This window comes from Octopus bimaculoides, chromosome 4 (genome assembly GCF_046866305.1).
Source record: "Octopus bimaculoides isolate indiv1 chromosome 4, ASM4686630v1, whole genome shotgun sequence".
Taxonomy (NCBI): domain Eukaryota; kingdom Metazoa; phylum Mollusca; class Cephalopoda; order Octopoda; family Octopodidae; genus Octopus; species Octopus bimaculoides.
The window spans coordinates 139,178,460-139,195,959 of record NC_142931.1 but is presented as its reverse complement, the minus strand read 5'-3'; the positions used below and the strand labels follow the sequence as shown (position 1 = coordinate 139,195,959).

At 37.2% G+C, this 17,500-nt stretch overlaps 1 protein-coding gene across 4 annotated transcripts in view; it reads left to right on the top strand.

Annotated features, from left to right (window-relative positions):
- LOC106876986 (long-chain-fatty-acid--CoA ligase 5) overlaps positions 1-17,500 on the top strand; it is a 62,343-nt gene that overhangs the window by 19,945 nt on the left and 24,898 nt on the right. For all 4 annotated transcript variants that reach the window (XM_014925760.3, XM_089351569.1, XM_089351568.1 and 1 more), the window contains 8 exons: positions 64-173; positions 4,358-4,469; positions 7,449-7,516; positions 8,285-8,386; positions 10,279-10,378; positions 13,263-13,435; positions 15,534-15,566; positions 17,195-17,246. In XM_014925760.3, the coding sequence (XP_014781246.1) occupies positions 132-173; positions 4,358-4,469; positions 7,449-7,516; positions 8,285-8,386; positions 10,279-10,378; positions 13,263-13,435; positions 15,534-15,566; positions 17,195-17,246 (682 nt within the window). In that variant the 5' untranslated portion in view covers positions 64-131. The remainder of the gene's footprint in view (positions 1-63; positions 174-4,357; positions 4,470-7,448; positions 7,517-8,284; positions 8,387-10,278; positions 10,379-13,262; positions 13,436-15,533; positions 15,567-17,194; positions 17,247-17,500) is intronic.

Genomic DNA, 17,500 nt, shown 5'->3' with positions numbered 1-17,500 from the left:
ATATTTATATAGAAATATGTTCGTGTTTTTATGTATGTAATCGTCAAACAATTTCTTTTGCAGTTGCTATAATACTAATACATATCATAGCGGTCGTTATTCGTGTACAATAGATAAAAAAGGAAACAACCATGAATCATATTGACATCAACAATCAAGCAGTAGTCACTGAGGTATGTACCATTATCTAATTCTTCACGTAATTGAAATGTCAGGTATAAAACTACTTTTTTTTAATGGCATATTTATACGCGTATGTCTGTACATGCATGTGTTTATCGTGAAGATGTTTATTTTACTAAGTAAAAATCGATAATTACATACCGAACCTGTCGAGTTCGAATGAAGCTTAAACAGATATCATGTAAATGATATCTGTTAAAATGGTAATTGAATCAAATTAAATGAAAACATAAAAGGTGTCGGAGGGGCGATGCTACCCTGCGCTCAGGTAATTTTTTTCGCAAATTATAGTGTGGTTTACAATGTGTTGCTTACTCATACTTTTTAATTGAACTGAATTCAGCTTTGTAAGTGTTTCACTAAAGGAGGATTATTGCAGAGAATTTGAGAAGTGTTTTCAACGTCTTTTAATGATGACAGGTGGATCAAACGTACTGTAGTTCATTGTAGGATATAAATAATATGTCCACTTGCTTATCGGGAAAATTGTAAATTCGATTATTTTTTTTTTAGCTTTTTTTGTTTTGTTTTTTTTTGTTTTGATATCACCATTACAGGTATTTATACTCCGGTGAAATTAAGTAATCAACTCGTAAATAAACGAAACCCTCGAGTACACAGACCCACACGTGTCTACGCACACACACACGTGTCTACACACACACCCGACGCGCATAGGTACACCATGATCTATACACACGCAGACGAGGGTCGATTCATATGAAAATGAAAGTGAACAAAATGAAACAGTTATAGAAAATATTGCACAGAATTTGAGAAGTGTTTGCAAACTCTTTCAATGATGGCAGGTGAATCAAACGTACTGTAGTTCGTTGTAGGATATAAATAATATGGCCACTTGCTTATCGGGAAATTTTAAAGTTCGATTAAAAAAAGAATTAAATATCGCCATTATAGGTATTTATACTCCGGTCAAATTAAGAAGTCAAGTCGCAAATAAACGAAACTGTCGAATTTATCACTGCACACACATACACACACACACACATACATACAGTCGCATATCTATGTATGTATTTACATATGTTTAAAGATAATCAAACGAAATTTTCATCATTTCAAGCCACTCACCCAATGAGTATTTCTGCCAAATTTGGCGAAAATCCGTTCAGCTGTTTTCCAGTAATTTTGCAAACACACAGACAAACGAAGACGAGCGACTACAATACCCTGCTTTCACTTACGCACGCAGGGTAATAAAAAAAAAAAAACATTGACAGACAGATCCATGAAAAGATTCATGCGGAGGCCATAGTGGTAGATTTATCACCGTTGATGCACAAACACGCTAGCAGACACACAACATATACACACACATACACATTTACATATATATACATATATACGACGGGCTTCTTTCAGTTTCCGTCTACCAAATCCACTCACAAGGCCTTGGTCGGCTCGAGGTTATAGTAGAAGGCAGTTGCCTAAGGTGCCACGCAGTGGGACTGAACCCGGAACCATGTGGTTCGTAAGCAAGCTACTTCCTACACAGCCACTCCTACGCCTATAAATTTCTATTTCATAATATAATTTGTACCAACACACACAAATGATGTGTTGGAGCAGCTGTAGTATATTGAATTGAATATAGTAAATATTTCGTGGGGTAAAATGCAATGCTAAAGTTGACTGGTGTAATTTGAATTAATTAACGAAATTCATTACTGCTCAGTGTGTTACCATTTGTACCACCCTTGCAGACCTGATAATAATATCACAATACATTGCACTAATACGTTGAAACCCCCTTCGGTCATGACTGACCATGGGATTGCACCAAGAAAGTTACCCTCCCAGGCACAAGTCTGGGCAAGGTTGTTTATGGAAGACCAGCAGTCGCCCATGCATACAGACCTCCCCTCTCCACACTACCAGTGTTACCCAAGAGAAAGGCAATGCATTAATATAATTGAATATAAAATAATGGTTTCAAATTTTGGCACCAAGTCAGTAATTCTAGTAAGTGGCGGTTCGTTGTATGATTATATATATATTAAGATTAAGTTTGCATGTTTTCGAAATAACTCAGGACTGAAGTTTAAAAAAACGTTTCCCATTATACATTTGAGAGGATTAATAAAGTACGCTGATTAGTTATAGTTAGTCGTATTTATGCAACTTCTTGAAAAAAGCAAATCAATTCTATAAACGTGACCCCAATGCTGCACAGCAAGCGAGTTTGATAGTCTTGTGGTAGTTGTGTAATGAGGTTTTAGTAAAATTTATGTGGTTATTTTCTGTAGTGCAAAGTTTGCATGGATTATTATTCTGTTCATATGCTTTGGCTCAAGAATGTATACATCATTTAAAATAATACGGTATTGTATTTTTCTTCAGCAACAAAATATATCAAAACAAAAAATTTGCTTGCTGCTGTCAAGGCTTATAAAAATCGATGGTGCAGATGAAACCTTATTTGAATAGATTTACCGACCGCAACACTTTGCACTCAGATTCATAAACCCACGTATATATTATAGTGTTTTTGCATCACTGTTTCCGTTATTCCATTCATTAAACATTTCACATTCTTAATTTACCTCCTGACTAGTGTAAAAGGTTCTCAATTCATCAACACAGCCTCCACATCGTTATTTCCTTCGTGAGTCACTTAGTACTTTACTTGGCCTAATTTTATTCGGCTACCATCTTAACCACATTTTTTTCATATTTTCTCTATTTCGACAGCATATTTTTATTACTATTTTTTATAATTTTACACACACACACACACACACACACACACACACACACACACACAATGAGAAGAAGTGATTTTATTCTAAATTTGCAATCTCCCAAAAATCCAGCTCGAGTGAGAAAATAATACTTTATGCTTTTCAACATCTCCTTTCAAACTTTTATCTTTTTCCTTTATTTAAAGGAAGCAATTTCTGCCGTTGATTTGTTTTTATTGTATTTTAAATACAAATTTTTACCCTGGGGTATTTTTCACATATATCAGTCGCTGTATAATCTATTTCTAGTATTATGAGAAAATGTTTTTATGTTGGAGCATTTACATAATCGTAAGGTGGTTAATTATATAAAACAATATGCATTCTACTATTCATTATGCTATTTTCTATTTTTATGTCAACTATTCACGTTTCAATAAATTAACTTTGGCTGAGATTAATAATCTTATTTCTACCATGTGATGTATTAATGAGCTCAGAGGCGGACTGGCCAGGTTGCCAGCTTGCCCGATGGCAAGTGGGCCCCTGCGCCATTAGAATCCATATATGGGGGCCCATGTTAGTATCTAAGGGGCCCATCCCCTCAAGTTTGAGAATTTTTTATTCACTCCTGGAAGAATGCATTAATTATTTCAGCATGGCTGTGCTTGTAGACAGTTGAAAAGAATACTTCTAACAAAAATAAAAATAAATAATAATAATAATAATAATAATAATAATAATAATAATAATAATAATAATAATAATAAATGATAGCGTTGTTGTGCATTTTAGTAGTTTTTTAGGCATCAGCACTTCAAGCATGCTGGAGAAAGATCGTTTTTGTCCGATCTCCCTTGATATATATATATATATATATATATATATATATATATATAATTCCAAGAGAGTTAGAGGTTGTGAATCCAACCAACTAAGGGATAATATCTATCCAATATACTGCTGGTAGAATACCCAAATATTAATACACAAGTGTTTTTTCATTGCATGGCAATTACACTATTGAATGTAATAAATGGATGAGGGTAAAAAGTTGTTTTACCCTTAATTTATACAGCAATAAGAAAATGGAGGGGGGTCATCAACTTTTTAACAAAGTTGATGAATACCACCTCTTGATCCCCTCCATTTTCTTATTGCCATACACACACACACACACACACAAACGCACGCACACACACACACACACACACACACACACACACACACACACACACACACATATATATATATATATATATATATATATATATATATATATATATATATATATATATATATATTGTGTCTTACTTTTGGTGTAACCAGTGCGATATTTTCATTTTTAAGTTTATCGCTACAGATTTTCAACAGAATTCAGATCCAGTATTGAAATTTACAATGTTTTGCATACGAATACGTTTAATGTAAACAGTCTTTAAATATCAATAATTTTGCCTTTTTGCTTTCAGGATGGAATATATCGATCCACGCTACTAGAAAACCCTGACAATCTGTTTGATGCTGTTGAAGAGAACTTTTCTACAACGCATGAATGTTTTTTGAGGGGGTTGGAAATATCTCGTAAGTAGTATCTTTATAGTTATTACTATCGCCCATAACTCCATTTCGCTTTGTTTTGCTTGTTATATCATGTCAAAATTGAGAAATAAAGATATCACTGAAATGTTTCAAACAATCATTAAACAACTAGAAATGAATGGCTGTAACAAACGATGAACATTCAATTATAAGATGAATGTTTTAGTCTTACGGATCTCTGTTAAGAGCTTTACTTTTTACAATATAATGATTTTAGGCGCAGGTGTGACTGTGATAAGAAGATTGCTTCCAAACGACATGGTTCCGGGTTCAGGCCCGCCGCATGGTACCTTGGGCAAGTATCTTCTACAATAGCCTCGGGGGACCAAAACCTTAGAGTGAATTTGATAGGTGGAAACTGAAAGAAATCCGTCATATATATATCTTCATCGTCAACACCCCCTCATAAGCTCATCCCACCACACCCCAACACACTCCTACTCTACCTTCCCACTCCACACCATCCAATTCCTTACACCCACCACCCACCCCCTACCCACATACCCCTACCTCTACCCCACCCTCAGCCTAACCCACACTCCACCCATGCCTTCCCCACCTCCCAACACCCTCACATCACATCACACCAATACCCTCGCATCACACCACGCACACACTACAACTGACCAACTCCTTTCTCCCTTCCCCATTTTCACACTACATACGTCAAGATCACCAGCATTCTATCTCCCACACACACAGCCCCTCGTTCTTCGATCACCGTTTGTTATCTCCCCCTTTTCTTAGCGCTCCTGAAAAAAGAATTTCTAACTTCCGGTCAGCCATTATTATGATTGACCGTTGACTGAACACTATTCAATTTTTTTTCTCCGTGTTTTTCTCTTTGTCTACGTATTCTTTCTGTTGAAGAGCGTAGCTCGAAACGTCAAAGACTTTCCATATTCCCGAGCGTCATACTAATACATCCTTTTGTTATTTACACCACCTGTCCTCGTCTGTTGTTGTTTGTTCGTACATTCTCCCATATATATATATATATATATATATATATATATATATATATATATATAGTTAAGGAAATAGTTTATTCTCAAACGCAGGATAATGCTAACAGAATAGGAGGAACATATATATATATGTGTGTGTGTGTGTGTGTGTGTGTGTGTGTCTGTGTTTGTCCTCCTAACATCGCTTGACAACCGATGCTGATGTGTTTACGACCCCGTAAATTAGCGGTTCGGCAAGAGAGACCGATAGAATAAGTACTAGGCTTACAAAGAATAAGTCCTGGGGTCGATTTGCTCGACTAAAGGCGGTGTTCCAGCATGGCCGCAGTCAAGTGACTGAAACAAGTAAAAAAGAGTAATGTAAGAAGTACCATATAGCGACAAGCCTGCAGAATCGTTAGCATGCAGGACAAACTGCTTCATGGGTTTTTTTTTTTCTTCTAGTTCTGAATTTAAATGCCAGAGAAGACGATTTTACTTTTTATCCTTTCGGAGTCAATAAAACAAATGCCAGTCAAATACTGGGGCGCATATAATCGATTAGCCACGAAAATTGCTGATCTTGTGCCAAAATGAAAAATTTAGCAAACTTCCTACATCTTTAATGAAGTTCGCATGTTTGGATCACTACGAAACCTGTGGGATGATGAGAATTCTAACGTTTTGCTCAAAGTCCTTCATCAGGAGACGGGAAATTTCTTTTCTTCCTCTGACTACTTTCTAGAAATTCACTAAATCTTGAGTTCAACCCCAGTGGGTGGCATTTCTGAGAAGTGTTTTGAACTTCAGTTGACTGAAGTCTTATGAGGAAAATTGGTACACCTGTAATTTGAAGGTCCAGTTTTATCATATCACTGTCTCATACTGATTTAGCTTGTGAATTATATTAACGGTACACGTGTTTTTGTACCGGAAACCAACGGTGCATTATCGATTCGGTCATCATTCAGTAAAGAAAAGAGAGAAACGGCAATAAAACTTTGATCCATGTGTGACGTTTTCACTGAGAAATTTACACAGTAAAAATAAAATAACAAAGAGACAACTGACTAACCAACCACCTTGTCATAGTGTCATTAATTAGGAGAACAACGAGTGAACATTTCATTAGCATTCAAACTGTGATGACATTTGAATGTTAATGAAATGTCATCACAGCCTGAGCTACGATACCGAATATTCAAAGAGCTGATATAGCAAATACTCAAAGCTGTGGTAATCCCTGTTTTCTCGTGGTAGAAAAGCCTTTCTCAGCTAGTTCAGTATTAGGATCGAAACTCCAGTAGGAACAATATATAAAAATTAAAAAAGAAACTGGCACTCCATCGCTTACAACGATAAGGGTTCTAGTTGATCCGATCAACGGAATAACCTGCTCATGAAATTAACGTACAAGTGGCTGAGTACTCCACGAACATATGTACCCTTAACGTAGTTCTCGGGGAGATTCAGCGTGACACAGTATGTGAAAAGGCTGGCCCTTTGAATTACAGGAATAGCTCGTTTTTGCCAGCTGGTTGGACTGGAGCAACTGGAAATAAAGTGTCATACTCAATGACACGACGCGCTGCCGGGAATCGAACTCACAACCTTACGATCATGAGCCAAACGCACTAAGCATTAAGCCACGTGCCTTCACTGGAACACTACAAATGCAAAATGCACAATGAGCTCTTGTCACTTCTACCATTGTCAACAGAGAACCATTGAGTGGTTGTTGCATCTCTCAATACGAACGTTCACCAAAGGTAAATGGTTGGCGAACGCAGTAGTTTTGCTTATTTTAATCAGAATGAAAGACCAGTGACCATGTTACTTTTCGTGGCCTCTGAGACCTTTGAGAAGAAAGGAAGACAAGAAGGAAGGAAGGAGGGAAGGGAGGGAGGAAGGAAGGAAACTGTCCTCAAATTGGGACCTGGCCCAATTGGGACATGAGTTGCAGCACATGAGGTATTTAAATCTTCTCTACATCTCCAATAAATATATTCTTCAGGTAATAAACCATTCCTGGGCAAACGAAGTGGTCCAAATGGCGCATATGAATGGATAACTTATCAAGAGGTAGGAGGCACTTTTATGCTTTACCATTATTTTTTCTCGAAAAAAAAGAAACATGATTATGAAATGATTTACTCAAATTATTGATATAATAGAATCATACATATTTCTTCTTCTTCTTCTTCTTCTTCTCGTTCTTCTTCTTCTTCTTCTTCTTCTCCTTCTCCTTCTTCTTCCTCTTCTTCTTCTCCTCCTCCTCCTTCTTCTTTTCCTTCTTCTCCTCTTCCTCCTCCTCCTCCTTCTAATCAAACTGTCGCTCCTCCTTCTACTTATTTTCTAACACCCTTCTTCTCCTCCTCCTCCTCCTCCTCCTTCTTCTTCTCCTCTTCCTCCTTCTCCTCCTCCTTCTTCTAATCAAACTTTCTCTCCTCCATCTACTTACTTTTCTAACCCCTTCATCTCCTCCTCCTACTTCTTCTCCTTTTCCTCTTCCTCTTCCTTCTATTCAAACTGTTTCTCCAATTTTCTTTTCTAATACCCTTCTCCTCCGCCTCCTCTTTCTCCTACTTCTTCCAATTAAACTGTCTCTCCTTCTACTTACTTTTCTAACACCCTTCATCTTCTCCTTCCTCCTCTTTCTTCTTCTAATCAAACTCTCTCTCCTCCTTCTACTTACTTTCCTAACACCATTCTTCTCCTCCACCACCTCCTCCTCCTCCTCCTCCTCCTCCTCCTTCTACTTCTATAAACCTTTCATAATGCGAGTGAAACTAACAAGAGTTTCAGCCATTTCATTCTTTCTTCTTTCTTTCTCTCTCCAATATCCTCCAGGCTTATGACAGAGCCCATGAAATCGGAAGTGGGCTGCTGCAGTTAGGAGTGAAAGCCGGAGTAGAAGAAATCATCAGTATATACTGCAAAAACAGAATCGAGGTAATTAGTCATTTTTACTCTCTCACCTTTGCTACTGATGCCCTTTTTTGTAACACATTATATCTATCCCTAGAAGGCAGCAAGCTGGCCGAAACGTTAGCATGCTGGGCAGAATGCTTAGCGGTATTTTGTCTGTCTTTACGTTCTGAGTTCAAATTTCGCTGAGGTCGACTTTGCCTTTCATCCTTTCGGGGTTGATAAATTAAGTACCAGTTGCATACTGGGGTCGATCTAATTGACTGGTCCCCTCCCCAAAAATTTCTGGCCTTGTGCTTGGAGTAAAAAAGATTATATCTATCCCTATATCTATCCCTATGTACACATGAACTCTGTCACTGCACTTCTTGTCTACCCCACACTTTATTTCATCCCTCTACCTCCCCACCTAGCCATCTTCAGTTCTCTGAACCATCCTCCCTTATTCTTCCACTATGCACCTTCTTGTACCTCAAGGGTAGGGAACACATGGAGGGGATGGCAGGGGAGTGAAACTCCTGGTGGTTTGCTGTGCTTGACAAGACACATCAAGCTAAACAAAAGCATGGTTGTCCTTACATACAGGCATGTGTCCTGCATCCCTCCTCCACTGAGCATCCCTAATCTTGTGGGCTCTCAGGTGCTGGTGCCACATAAAAAGCACCCCTACCAGTGGCATGTAAATGCACTCATGTCAGTGCTGCATAAAAGCACCCAGTACACTCAGTAAAGTAGTTGGTGTTAGGAAGGGCATCCAGCCATAGAAACCATGTCAAAGCATACATTGAGTCTGGGCAATTCCTGTCAAACCGTCCAACCCATACCAGCATGGAAAACAGACCTTAAATGATGATGATGATGATGATGATGTGGATGATGATGCATCCATGTATCTCCTCTACAACGAAGTATATGCTCTTGTCCTGTTTTCCTACTTTAGCCTCTCTACATCTTGTACAATGTCACCCTGCTAAATACTGCTCCCCTATTTTGTGAAGTGGGGTCTTATTTTGCCTGCTACTTGATGACCCTCAAGTGCTGGTGTCACAGAAAGAAGCAGCCAGTACGTTCAGTAAAGTGGTTGGAGTTAGGGAAGGGCATCCAGCCAGAGAAACCATGCGAAAGCAATGGAGACCAACACTGCCCTCAGGTCGGTCAAATCGTGTTGAACCCATGCCAGCACGAACATGGATTTTAGATGGTAATGATAATGATGATGGTGATGGTGGTGGCGGCGGCAGTGATGATGATGATGATGATGATGATGATGATGACGATGATGATGATGAAGATGGTGGTGGTGGTGATGGTGATGATGATGGTGATGATGATGATGATGGTGGTGGTGGTGGTGGTGGTGATGGTGATGATGATGGTGATGATGATGATGATGATGATGATGATGGTGATGATGATGATGAGGATGATGATGATGATGATGATGATGGTGATGATGATGATTCCATATTTGTTATGCTTAGATTTCTTATTTTTTTAAACTAATTAACTATTTATTCTAAACTAAACTTAACGACAGTTTATCAAACCTCATCCTGTTCTGTCTTTAACAAAATTTCTAAACTTAAAAAGTAGGACACATTTGGTGGGGTTTTTTTTTTTCTATTTTCTATTTTCTGTCATGTTTCCACATTTAATTCCCATGTGACTATTTTTTGTTGAAGACATTCATATGCAAATATTTCTACGGCTGGTAGATGTAAACCTCAATATATTTAATACCTTCTTTCTCTTTCTTTGCGTATGTTTATAGTTTATATAAAAACTTGCCTTCAAACACAACATGATCATGTCATTCTTGAGTCTATTGTCTAGTGAATAAAATAAACACACAATATATTCTGTTTATGATTTTATTTCATCTGATAATATTTGAACCTGTTTATTTCTGCTTTCAGTGGACACTCATTGACCTGGCTTGTGCGATGTACACAGTGGCTCTTGCAGGGCTCTATGACACAATAAGTGCTGAAGCTTCATCCTACGTCATCGAACAAAGTCTCTGCTGATTCCTTTATTCTGAATTTGATATAAAGTGTGTGTTTGTATGTATACATGCGTGTATGTATATGTGTATGTTTGGATATTTATGTGTTTGCATTGCAGTTAGGTGTGATTGTCTTTTTTTTTATTTCTATATCATGTGATTCAGATGGTTCTGAATAGATCTTGAGAAAATCAAAGTATATAGAAAGCATATTATACAGGGTGTCCACAAAGTCTGGGTACATGGAGTAAATAAAATCATAACATAAACAATTAAATATAAGAAATAATAATTTCTTAAAGTATGTGTTAATCCCCATGTGGGTACATGGAGTAAATAAAATCATAGCATAAACAATTAAATATAAGAAATAATAATTTCTTAAAGTATGTGTTAATCCCCATGTGGGTACATGGAGTAAATAAAATCATAGCATAAACAATTAAATATAAGAAATAATAATTTCTTAAAGTATGTGTTAATCCCCATGTGGGTACATGGAGAAAATAAAATCATAGCATAAACAATTAAATATAAGAAATAATAATTTCTTAAAGTATGTGTTAATCCCCATGTGGGTACCTGGAGCAAATAAAATCATAGCATAAACAATTAAATATAAGAAATAATAATTTCTTAAAGTATGTGTTAATCCCCATGTGGGTACCTGGAGCAAATAAAATCATAGCATAAACAATTAAATATAAGAAATAATAATTTCTTAAAGTATGTGTTAATCCCCATGTGGGTTTGCTGTGCGTGAGAAGACCCAGCAAGCCAAGTGAGATCGTTGCCAGGGCTCCTGGACTGGCTCTTGTGCGGGTGGCACATAAGATGTACCATCCTGAGCGTGACCGTTGCCAGTACCGCCTGACTGGCCTTGTAGGGTTTTCGAGCGAGATCGTTGCCAGTGCCCCTGGACTGGCTCTTATGCGGGTGGCACATAAAAGACACCATTTCGAGCGTGGCCGTTTTCGTGCGGGTGACACGTAAAAGCACCCACTACACTCTCTGAGTGGTTGGCGTTAGGAAGGGCATCTAGCTATAGAAACTCTGCCAAATTAGATTGGAGCCTGGTGTTGCCATCCGGTTTTACCAGTCCTCAGTCAAATCGTCCAACCCATGCTAGCATGGAAAGCGGACGTTAAACGATGATGATGATGATGATGATAACATAAACAATTAAATATAAGAAATAATAATTTCTTAAAGTATGTGTTAATCCCCTTGTACCCAGACTTTGTGGACAACCTGTAGAACATAATAACAGGCAGCTTTTAAATTGGTATTAAAAGTTCTTTCAAATGTTAATGTAAAAATCTGAGCAACAAATCTACTGTTATCTTTTGTTTGTTCAAAGTATTTTCAGAAGTGACTGTGTGGTAAGTAGCTTGCTTACCAACCACATGGTTCCGGGTTCAGTCCCACTGTGTGGCACCTTGGGCAAGTGTCTTCTTCTATAGCCGTGGGTCAACCAAAGCCTTGTAAGTGGATTTGGTAGATGGAAACTGAAAGAAGCCTGTCGTATATATGTGTATATATGTACGTGTGTGTGTGTGTGTTTGTGTGTCTGTATTTGTCCCCCAACATCGCTTGACAACCGATGCTGGTGTGTTTACGCCCCCGTAACTTAGCAGTTCGGCAAAAGAGACCGATAGAATAAGTACTAGGCTTACGAAGAATAAGTCCTTTGGTTGATTTGCTTGACTAAAGGCGGTGCTCCAGCATGGCCGCAGTCAAATGACTGAAACAAATAAAGGAATAGAGAACAAACATCCATGTTTGGTTTTAGAATTTTCGCTAACCCTAATTTGATACATTCTGAGTAACACAAAGCTTTTCTTTCATATGTGCCAAGTTATTCTGGTGGTTGAATAGAATTGGGGATGTAATGCTTGTCCATGAGGGACACTTTCACATCAACCTCTTCCCCCACCACCTACCCACATTTCATCCCCTAACACCCAAAAAGCACTGGTGATCTTTAAATAAGAATATTATTGACAGTGGCCTCAAAGTTTCAACCAATTAAGCCATCCTCAGATTGTGATGCATTGAAGTTAATCTTAGCTTTGTATAGTTTCTCTTGGATTAACATCTTCATTGGGTGCATGGATTTAAGTGGAGTGGTAATTAATGTTTTGGGGTATTTTGTTATGGAGTAGTGTTTTGGAAAAATTTTTATTGATTAAATTTGTGGTTATGTCATTGTTTAGAATTTATTCATGTATGTAGAACTTTGTAAGCAGGTGTACATTTTTAGGTGTGTCCCTTTTGTTAAGTAGGGATAGGATGTGTGATGTATATGACAGTGGAAACATGTAGCATAGTGTTTAGAGTGTTGGATTCATGATCGTAAGATTGTGGTTTCAATTCCTGGACTAGGCAACGTGTTGTGTTCTTGAGCAAAACACTTCACTCCATGTTGCTCCAGTCCTCTCAGCTGGCAAAAATGAGTAACTCGACAACAGTTTGGCATTTTGTCCAGTAGGAGATATGTATATGCCACAGAACACCAGGAAACCAGCCATGTGAGTCTCTATCACTCATGAATGAGCTTTATCCATCATCCTTTTACATATATAATGAGCTTTCACACAGTTTCCATCTATCAAATTCACTCACAAAGCATAGGTTGCTCGATCTATCAAATTCACTCACAAGGCATAGGTCACTCGGGTCCATTGTAGAAGACATTTGCCAAAGGTGCCACACAGTGTGACTGAACCTGAAACCATGTGCTTGGGAAGCAGGCTGCTTAACCACACAGCCATAGCTAAAAAAAAAAATATATATTTTTCAAAATATATAATTAGAAATATACGTAGGTTTAATAATTAAGTGAGAACAATTGAGTTCCACAAAACAATAATATTGATTTTCATTCTATTTCAGCGGAAAGTAAAGTTCTAATATGTGACAATGTCAGTAAAATGGACAAATTGTTCAGTACAAAAAGTTCTTATGAGAATTTGAAGACTATCGTTCTTGTAGATCACCCTGGAGACGACTTCACTAATGTCGAAAAGGAGAGAAACATAAAAATAGTTTCTCTGGAAGCAGTCCAAGTAAGTAAAAGCTTTGAATGACTTTTATATAATTATGTATTTCCATATAATGCTTTACTGTTTTGTCATAGCTGTTATTGTTGCTTTTATCATACAATTTAGTAGTTAAAGAGATTTCACTAGTCAAGAGACTGTGGCTGTGGGGTTAAGAAGTTTGCTTCTCAACCACGTGGTTTCGGGTTCAGACCCATTGCATGACAACATGGGAAAGTGTCTTCATCTACAACCTCAGGTTGACCAAAGCCTTGTGGGTGCATTTGGTAGATGAAAAATGAAAGAAGCCCTTTGTGTGTGTGTGTGTGTGTGTGTGTGTGTGTGTGTGAGAGAGAGAGAGAGAGAGAGAGAGAGTGAGTGAGTTTCTGTCTCCTTATTTAGACAAAGAAACACAAACACTGGCAGACACTAAATAATGAAACTTGCTCAGATACATTGTTAATGACTTCTACACCTGGTTGAGGGGAAAACTGAAAATTTGGGGCATTGAAATACATGTCATATTTCTTCAGATTTAGCACTCTAGCATTTAAGCAGGCCATAACTGACCAAGCCATTCTGTCTGACCTGATCTGGCCTCTCACACTGACCCTAAAAAATAATTCTAAAAATAAACAATGACATCGTCAAAATCTCAATGTTATGAGATAATTCATAATTAATTCAAAAACAATATGAATGAAAAAGCATTCCATTTGACGAAGTAATCTGAATGTTATTTGATTGCATTAAAATAGGATCCAGCATTCTGAGGAAATTCTTTTGCTCTTCTTTCACCACAAATATTTCTATTTTAGAGAGGGCAAAATTTGAAAAGTTTTTTGTGTCATAAAGCTGTCGAAAAATACAGCTGCAAACTAAACTGCCGTGACTAATTGCAGTTTATGCAACTGTTCTTTCTTGTTAACTAATAAAACTACCTGACAGTGGTTTTACCTGACAGTAACGATCTACTAGTAAAGATAACAAGTAAATAATTATAACTAAACAGCAAATAATCAGTCATGTGTTACTTGGTATGGCTAAATTTATCTCTATTAATTAACTACTTGATATTTGAAAATATTTTTTGTATTATTTACCTTGTAAGTATATTGACATATTTTAAGTGATTTTGTATTTCTAAGATAATCAGACAAAAAACGTCATGCTATATGATTTTACAATTTCAACAAAACTTTTTTGTATTAAGTACTATCAAGAACATAAGAAATATCTTTTATGTTGACTCACTAGTATTTTTAATACAGGTAAATCTACCACGAAAACAAGAGTGAGTACCTGAGTGTAAAATATTCATTGTACCGTGTAATTTTGCTCCATGGTCTTATTTGAGAGTGGAAATATTTTCATTCATGTTTGAAGACAAAAATGTATATAGCTACCCAGACTTCTATTTCCACCCACCAAACATCAGTTTGGTTGATTGAGTGATCAGCTAACTGATCTAATTAGAAAAAACAAAACAGCAAATGATCTTAATACATAAATTAGGATGTAATCTTCAAGGCCTACTTAGGAAATGGAGCAGAAATTCACCCATGAAGGTGTATCTGTGTGGTAAGAAGTTTGCTTCCCAACCAAATGGTTCTAGGTTCAGTCCCACTTTGTGGAACTTTGTACAAGTGAACTCAGAACATAAAGACAGATGAAATGCTTCTATTCATTTTGTCTTGCATACTAACATCTCTGCCAGTGTACCACCTTGGTTATACAAAGAATAAGTCCTGAGGTCGATTTGCTCAACTAAAAGCAGTGCTCCAGCATGACCTCAGTTCCTTATATTTCCTAATAACTCTTTATGAGGATTTATATACATGTGCAGTTGGCACATAAAAGACACCATTTCGAGCGTGGCCGTTTTCGTGCCGGTGGCATGTAAAAGCACCCACTACACTCTCTGAGTGATTGGCGTTAGGAAGGGCATCCAGCTGTAGAAACTCTGCCAAATTAGATTGGAGCCTGGTGTTGCCATCCGGTTTCACCAGTCCTCAATCAAATCGTCCAACCCATGCTAGCATGGAAAGCGGACGTTAAACGATGATGATGCACTTCTATATCTTTGTCTTTCATATTTCATTATTTCAACTTCAATTATTTTCAGGAAATGGGTAAAAATAATTTAGAAGAATTAGTTGTAAGTATTACAGTTAATTACAGTTGTATTTTTGCCTGTTTTTATTTTTATTTAGCTGGGGTTGTTTGGGGATTTTTTAATGATCTCATCATTAACCTGATTTAAAATTTCTTAATTCAGTTAATTATTGCAAGATATATAACTTCAATGATAGCGGTTTCTTTCAACTAAACTTTAGAGTAAAATGTATATTTTTCTATAAAATACTCAGAAGAAAAGGGCTGAGAAAAAGGGCCCTTGATCAAAACCTTTGTAAGTCATCTTAGACTAATGTGATTGATGCGATTGATGTTCATCAAGAATATCTTTAAGTCAGTATTTGTAGCAAAAATGTGGATGATGGGGGAATTGTAACTGGTTCTACTTCTTGTTCTGGTTCTGGTTTGGCTGCAGAAGTGTTTTGTATGCAACTGGTGTTGGCTTTCTGAAGTCACCGTAACTTAGTAGTTCAGCAAAAGAGACCAATATAATGAGTATTAGATTTTAAAATAAATACTCAAGTTGATTTGTTTGATAAGCAATTGAAGGCAGTATCCCAGTATGGCCACAGTCCAATATCTGAAACAAGTATAAGATAAGCATTTTCCAATCGAAATTGGATGTAGAGGGTTTGTTGGACACAGTGTGAGACGACTGTTGTTATCGTTAGGCCTAACTCATCGTAAAGAAAATACCACCATGACGGATATCCAAACTACAGTGGAGAAGGCCAGCCACTGGATTTGGTTAAAAAGAGACGATGAGCGATGGCTTGAAGAATATTGAGCTTTATTTGATAACCAGTTGATCTAGCAAGCTGTAGAAATGAGTTGCGACATCGCTGGTGCCAAGCTGTATCGGCCCCTTTGCCTTTCCCTTGGATAACATCGGTGGCATGGAGAGGGGAGACTGGTATGCATGGGCGACTGCTGGTCTTCCATAAACAACCTTGCTCGCTCGAATGATTTTCTACTAGCCAGTAAGGTGACACTGGTAACGATCACTGTCCTCCACCACCACTTGACAACCATTGCTGGTATGTTTACATCTTTGTAATTTAGCAGTTTGGCAAAAGAAGCTGACAGAATAAGTATCAGGCTTAAAGAAAAAAAACAAAAAAAAAAACAAGACCATCGTTTAATGACTGAAACAAAAGATAAGAGAAAAGATTAAATATATCACTTCAACCATTATCTCTGCTGATGCACCAGAGGCATGTACTTTATCTCAACCTTCCATGAAGTTAAGTCCTTTGTAACTTCAATGATCACAATGTTCTTTTTGACTTTCATACTCGTACCATACTGTGTTTGTGTGTCAAGCATATTGCCTTGTGATATTCATTCTGATTGTTTGCCCTTTGAAGTTTGTATCTCACGAAGGCCAAATTTGCTTTTAATTCTTTCAATGTTGATAAAGTACCCATCCAGCGCTGGGTCAATTCCATCTTTCCCTATTTTCTCTAATCTTTAAAAGAAATCAGATATGTTCAAACCAAGAATTTCATGGGCTCTGCCAGGTCTAAAATAATAACTTACTTTGAAACTTTTGTTAAACTGAAATGCTCAAATGAAACCTATTTAAGATAGTATAAATACATTAATTAATTAGTTTTCAAGTTCATAAGTTCATCTCATTATTTTTTTCAGCCACCAAAACCAGAAAATTTATTTTGCCTCTGTTACACAAGCGGTTCCACAGGTAAGTTTAGTGTGTATATATATATATATATCCAACCCATGCCAGCATGGAAAATGGACGTTAAACGATGATGATGATGATGATGATGATGATGATGTATATATCATCATCATCATCATCATCATCATCATCATCATCATCATCATCATTACCATCATCGTTTAACGTCCATTTTCTATGCTGGCATGGGTTGGATGGTTTGACTGAGGGCTGGCAAGCTAGAAGGCTGCACCAGGCTCCAATCTGATCTGGCA